At 38.0% G+C, this 6,189-nt stretch overlaps 2 protein-coding genes across 2 annotated transcripts in view; one reads left to right on the forward strand and one right to left on the reverse strand.

The window, feature by feature from the left end:
* LOC146485889 (stabilin-2-like) overlaps window positions 1-1,268 on the reverse strand; it is a 100,038-nt gene extending 98,770 nt beyond the window's left edge. Inside the window, exon 1 of the mRNA XM_085102828.1 lies at window positions 1,188-1,268. Within this exon, the coding sequence (XP_084958954.1) occupies window positions 1,188-1,254 (67 nt within the window). The 5' untranslated portion in view covers window positions 1,255-1,268. The remainder of the gene's footprint in view (window positions 1-1,187) is intronic.
* Window positions 1,269-1,362: 94 nt separating this feature from the next.
* LOC146485891 (protein BRICK1-like) lies at window positions 1,363-3,745 on the forward strand. The gene is made up of 3 exons (XM_085102765.1): window positions 1,363-1,559; window positions 2,076-2,158; window positions 2,842-3,745. Exons 1-3 carry the CDS (start codon window positions 1,451-1,453, stop codon window positions 2,866-2,868), a joined length of 219 nt encoding a protein of 72 aa, XP_084958891.1. The 5' UTR covers window positions 1,363-1,450; the 3' UTR covers window positions 2,869-3,745.
* Window positions 3,746-6,189: the final 2,444 nt, after the last annotated feature.

The raw sequence follows: 6,189 nt of genomic DNA on the forward strand, positions 1-6,189 counted from the left end.
GTTAACCCTGCCCCTATGTTCTCGGTGTACACTGCATATTATAGCCATCATCTGCAAAATAAGGGGTGGGGTGGGGGGCGGGGGGCAACCCGAGTTTAAGAAGAGTGTGAACCGGACGAAAAGAGAACTGGATGTGAGAATGGCTAAGTTTATTTTTCGAGCACTTTCTCGCGTGCAGACAACAGCAAATAGCAGAAATAGGGAAAAATCGCCCATTTACGGTAAAACGACCAAATTTTGATAATATTCATGAACAATGTGAACACGGACTTGATAAATTTCACCATAGTTAAGCTTGCGCTACGGAGTTTGATCTGGGTTGTCTTGTCGGAAAAGTAAATGTTCAATTTTCTAGGCCTTCAATTTGTCTCTACACTGTTCAGACCTTTCGTGAATAATTGAATAACACAAGTAAAGAGAGCAAGGCTGATCTGACAGCGTTGAAAACTTAACACGACAGCGACGTGATAGAGACCAAACCGAAAGAAAAAACAATGCAACTATGGACAGCTGTTTCGAGCTGGTGACTCCCTCCTCTTTCACAGATCCTTCTTTTCATCCACGTTAATCAGTTTATAGATCAAGGGGTTATTGACACTTACTCCCGAAACGTCTGAACATTGTAGAAGCGAATTCAAGCAATAAAATGTTTGCATTTACTTTTTGATCATAATTACGTTGTCAATTTCGGAGGGGGATCGCCGACGCGGACCCATACCGGTACCGCTTCCTCACAACGGAAAACGGTCAGATTTTTACAATAAATATATCTTTTTAAAGAAAAAGAAAATTCCCAGGTTTAAGTATTGAAAATGTGTCTGTCAGAGTGACTTAAAAACCAGGAAATGGTACTTTCAGGAGTTAAAATTTAAAAAATTCCCGGGGAAGTATGCCCCCCGGAAGTCCGCAGAATGTCGCTCGCATTATCAGAAAACGATTACATTTTTCCCAGATCCGCGCCTATGCCATAATGGAGTCTGAAAAAGAGCGCTAAGAAACATCACAGCTACTACCCTGAGAGATCTTCGCAGTGTGGAGACAAATTTTGGTCACCCGCTTTGTTAAATGGTAAATCCCCAGTCACTTAATTGAAATTAGGTATGCACAAACTGTCGACGTGATATAGAGAAAATAATTCTTGCAGAGATACATTAACATCCAGTAAAGCTCATCACAAAAAAACTTACCACTTGGAGGATTGCGATTTAGTCCTAGGCCTTCTTGATGGGAGAAAATTACAATTGTCATTTGCATGAAATCGACTTGAAACGCGCGCCATGTTTGTTGTTGTGGGAAGCCTGGAACCGAATAAAACACCTTATGCGCATGCTCTCCGAATAAAAATAACCTTCCGCTGAGAAACTGAACGCTTTGCAAAACGCTTCAACTTTGAGATCGAGGAGTTTCCTGCAAATATTTACGTTTATTTCTTGTATATCGACACCTCGCGATGAGTACTGAAGTTCAGCAACAAATTCAACAGGACTGGGAGAATAGAGAGTTTATAGAAATTGTTTCTGAAGGGATTAAAAAGATCGCAGAGTTCCTGAACGACTTTGGTGAGTAAAGAGCTTGTTGATCTTGTCACGATCGATATTTTGATCACAGCTGTTTGGCAACATTTATTGAACTATTTTTTTTTTGTCTAAAGTTGAATAAAGTTTACACGTTGATTTAAGAAACTGGAAGGCTGGATTGGCGAGTGATAGCCAGGCAATAGAAATTGGGCTGTACGCGGGGCATCTTAGCTTTATGCAAGCTTATATGTTTTCAGTGAACACCCATGAGAGTTGGCAAGCATATTTATACTGCAACTTTTGCAGTCAACTACAATACAAGTATATCTCACGATTGCTTTGGGTTTTTCATTGGAGTATGAGGTGATTTCAAAACTATTAGGCATGTCTGATCATGAGGTTGTTTTGAGTCAACGCAAAATTAAAATCTCCACATTATTGAAATGTTTGATGTCATTGTCAAATAGACATGTCTACCCCCACAGACCTAGAACTAGTGCTAAAGTTTCTTTCCTTCTTGTTTTTGTAATCACTTTTCTTTGTTGTTTGTTTATTTAGACATGTCGTGTAGATCAAGACTAGCCAAGATAAATGAACAGCTGACATCACTGGAACAGAGAGTAGAGTATATTGAAGCTAGGGTAAGTAACAGCAGTACAGGCTGTATGTCTTTCAACCTCTCAGTTCCATGTCAAACCGCCTCCTGCACTCATCTCTCACCAATATGGCTTGGGTTCAATTCCTGAACACAGCATCATATGTGGGTTGAGTTTGTTGTTGGTTCTCGTCCTTGTTCTGAGAGGTTTTTCTCTGGGTACTCCAGTTTTCTCCTCTCCTATCATAACAACAGTCATTTGAATGGTAGAATTTTTCAATTATTCAAGTAACTTTTTCTTTATACCAACACCCGTAAGGGACTACCTCTGTCTTATGCCACTTTACACCAAAGACCACAATCATGAGCCAGTATTTCAAGTGATTTGGAAACCCACGCCAAAGATTTTTACATCCCCAGTTATTGCTGTAGATGGTTGTCACACAGGGCTTCATGTAACATGTGCATCCATCTGTCCCTCAGATGAGATGTTCTCCCAGGCTACATGGCTCATCTACACAAAAAATGGACGATTGCCAATAAACATTTTTTGTCTACCAATCAGGGAAAAATCTAGAATCGGAACTCTTTACACTAGGTCTGACAAAGAATTCTATCAGGCCCTACTCTCTTGGGAAAGTGTGAGAGAGGCCTTGATTGTAGGCTATCTTGAGCTTTGAATAATGTTTCACATTCCAGCTCATATTTTTGCACTTGTGTTTTTCACAGGTTACAAAGGGTGAAACTCTATCATAATATTTTCTGGCTTGATACTGTTTTTTACGGACTTGGAAGGAATGGCAGTTGTATCACCGACAGCAAGATCTGCAAGTTTCAACATTATGCATTTTGTAAAGAAAGGATTTTCAATTGGACAATAATAAATTAGGTATATTTAGCATATTAATCGATACCCTGTAACCTTCTTTTTGAGAGTCAGTAAATAGTTGTAGTTGGTTATCATTAGGGACCATGGACTACAATTTTGAGCGAGAGTTTTGTTAGAAGTCTGTGGGTTTTTCCCTGATATAGAACAGTCTCCTTTACTTTTAATTTTGAACCAGGAGACTCTGCCAGCAAAGAATATGGATACCCACTTCTTGGAGAAATACCTTGAAAACTTACTAGACAACAAGTAGTTCCCCATTTTTTTCTCTGGAATAGTCAAGAACTTGCCTGCAATAGCAGATGCATGCCTTTTCCGGATTTCACAAGCTTGTTTGGTGAATTTGAGCCCTTAAATCACAATGTAAATATGGAACTATGTTTTGGACAAATCACCACTGTGCCCAAATTACTGTATTAGACTTAAATTTTTAAACTACACCAAATGCATGTGCTTGTAACTTATGCTGCACGGTCAAATGAAATTGCCCTGAAAAGTTGTGCAAGGTACAAAATGCACATGTACTATTAATTTCCTGTTGTCTCAAGAAATCTCAAGTGAATTCGTTAATCACTTTTTCTGGGTTTCACGTACGAGATCCACTCTACCAGTGTACATAATTTTCTTCAAATGAAAAGATTCCTTTATTAGGTAATATTTTTGTGATAAAAAAATGTAAAAATAAAGGAAGGGTAGGATTAGGAGATGGGAAACAATGAGAACAATAAAGTTGAATGCAGACTGAGACATCGGAAGTGCTGTGTTAGTCTTGGAATTGGACTTGCCTTGATCCACTTTGCACCTAGCTATGTGGTACACAAGAAAGATCAGAGCTTTCCATTTCTTTCTGTTCAGGTTTCAATCTTCTTGACCTCAAACCATATCCTCCCTGTTTTCATTTCCGTTCCAATCATCCTCCTCCATGTTTCATGTAGCTGGCCTCATCTCCTTCTTCCATCTTCCAGTGTCCACCTCAGCGCAGTCCTGATCTTTCTGGATAACATCTCAAGCCATCTCTGTTGTTTAATTATTATGGCGATGTCCCTGTGACCTGTGATTGGGGTTGGAGTACTCCCTGAGTATTCATGGTGATTCTAACAAATTTGAACAACCCCTAGCTAGTTATGAAGATGGGCAAATTCCCTTGGTTTGCCATTTATGCGTTGTCAACCGACGATTTGAAGGGGAAGTATCACGAAAATTTGATGTCATTTCAAAACCCAAAAATGTTTGTCCGACAACAGAAACAAAAAATAATTGTCTAGTTTTGTTATAAATTATCACCCCAGTAAAATAAAACTGTCGATTAGTACCTCTGGTCGGAAAAAGAGTAGGTCGGAATGGAATGAAACTTGAAAAATGTTAGGCTAATGATTTTCAAGTTTTCGTATTTTTGTTTCCAACATGTGCTAGAACAGATCACGAGTTGTTCCTGTCAAGAACTGAATTGATTTCTCCCCTCTCATTCTGACTAGAATTATTTTGTAGCAAAGTGAAGTCCTCTTTCGCCATTTTTAACAAGAGGTCAAAAACCCCATGATACTTCCCCTTTAAGCAGTGCATGGGCACTGCCATGTGCTGTTGGCAAGTACGTGCAGTAACACTTGCATGCCATTTTCACTGTACAGTACACACACCAGAATCTTTCAGTTTTTTACTTCTTCCAGTCACAGGGCCATTGTTTTCAACACAAATACATTTTCAAAAGTTTGTGTTTTCATCAAAAACAGAACAAAAGTTCTACATCCACACAATCATCTTCAGATCGCTTTATAACAGTACAAATTATAAGCATTGAACCTTCAACATTGTCCATGCCTAGGACAACTCACCAGACGGACTCTGGGGTTTCATTAATTCTTGTGATAGGAGGGTTCTTAATGTTGAATAGATGTCACCACTCATGAATTTGTCTAGTTAGACTGGCTTTAAATATCGCTAAAGGCAGGTACCATGTTCATGTTAATGGGACCAAAACTTCGGTCCCGGCTTTTGATAAAACCCCGGACTGAGTCAGTCATTTTCACTATGCATAAATATTGGTGTATGTAAAAGATTTCGCAACTGAGATGGAATGAAGGGTTTGATTCTGGACACTATAGGGTCTGTTTTCAAAACTTGGCATCATTTATGTGAAAAAAACCTTATGACAAAGAAAAGTTTAACTTTTTCAAAGACATCCATGTGGATGGGGTCTAAGCCTCACTAAATGGCAGTAATAATATTATTGCAATAACAATATTATTATTTATTAGAAGTAATAACAGTTACTATTTATTGATGGTAAATTACTAAAAATGGAACCAAGTAAAACTGATTTCAGAAGTAGCTTCTTGCATTTTATTCATAATCTCAAAAATAGTGCACAATTCCAGAAATATCCATACTTCACCCATAGAAGGTGATTGGAAATTCCACGGGGAAAGGAGAGGGGTCTCAAAAACAGAAGTATTTTATTAAAGCTATAATTATTAATTATTGGAATTTCTGGAGGGAGAGGGAGAGTCCACACTGACAAATTCCTTGATGGGGTTATGGATACTTTCTGGAGAAATTAAACATTACTACACTTTTCTGCCAGCTTTGTGCTGTTAAAAACTTGTCACACGTTGGTAAAGCAAAACAAATTCGGAGATTATTTGCATCATTAACTTGAAACAACATGAAAAATGACAACTTTGATACTAGCTATACAGTGCTTTGCAACTTGACTTTATCTACAACATACAGTTCAATATACCTTGGGCAACAATGTTTCAAAGCAAGTTTTCTGACATTCAGAAAACGTTACACTCGCATAAACTAAGTTTTACTTCGTCTTATACATGTAGACTGAGGTAGCTGTACCAGTGTATCAACACAAAATAAAAACCGCCAGCGCTTTTTGCAAGCGAAACCATCAACTTTAGTCATAGTCAAACTCTTCATTAATGGTACAGACAGTCCAGGCTGTTTTGTTTTAAAATTATACCATCTTTGTTAAACCTCCTATTAAAATATTGTCAACATAAAAATAAACAATAATTTTCTCACATTTCCACCTGGGAAGAATTGAGAAACTGCTCTTGAGTAATTAAAACACTGGTTAAAAACCTCATTATTACCTTAGCCTAGGAGGGAAAAGGTTGTAAAACTTCTTTCTGGCAGACAAATTGACTAGTAAGAATATTATCAATGACAATGTTATTATT

The sequence above is a fragment of the Pavona decussata genome, unplaced genomic scaffold, assembly GCF_977016875.1.
Source record: "Pavona decussata unplaced genomic scaffold, jaPavDecu1.1 SCAFFOLD_24, whole genome shotgun sequence".
NCBI lineage: Eukaryota > Metazoa > Cnidaria > Anthozoa > Scleractinia > Agariciidae > Pavona > Pavona decussata.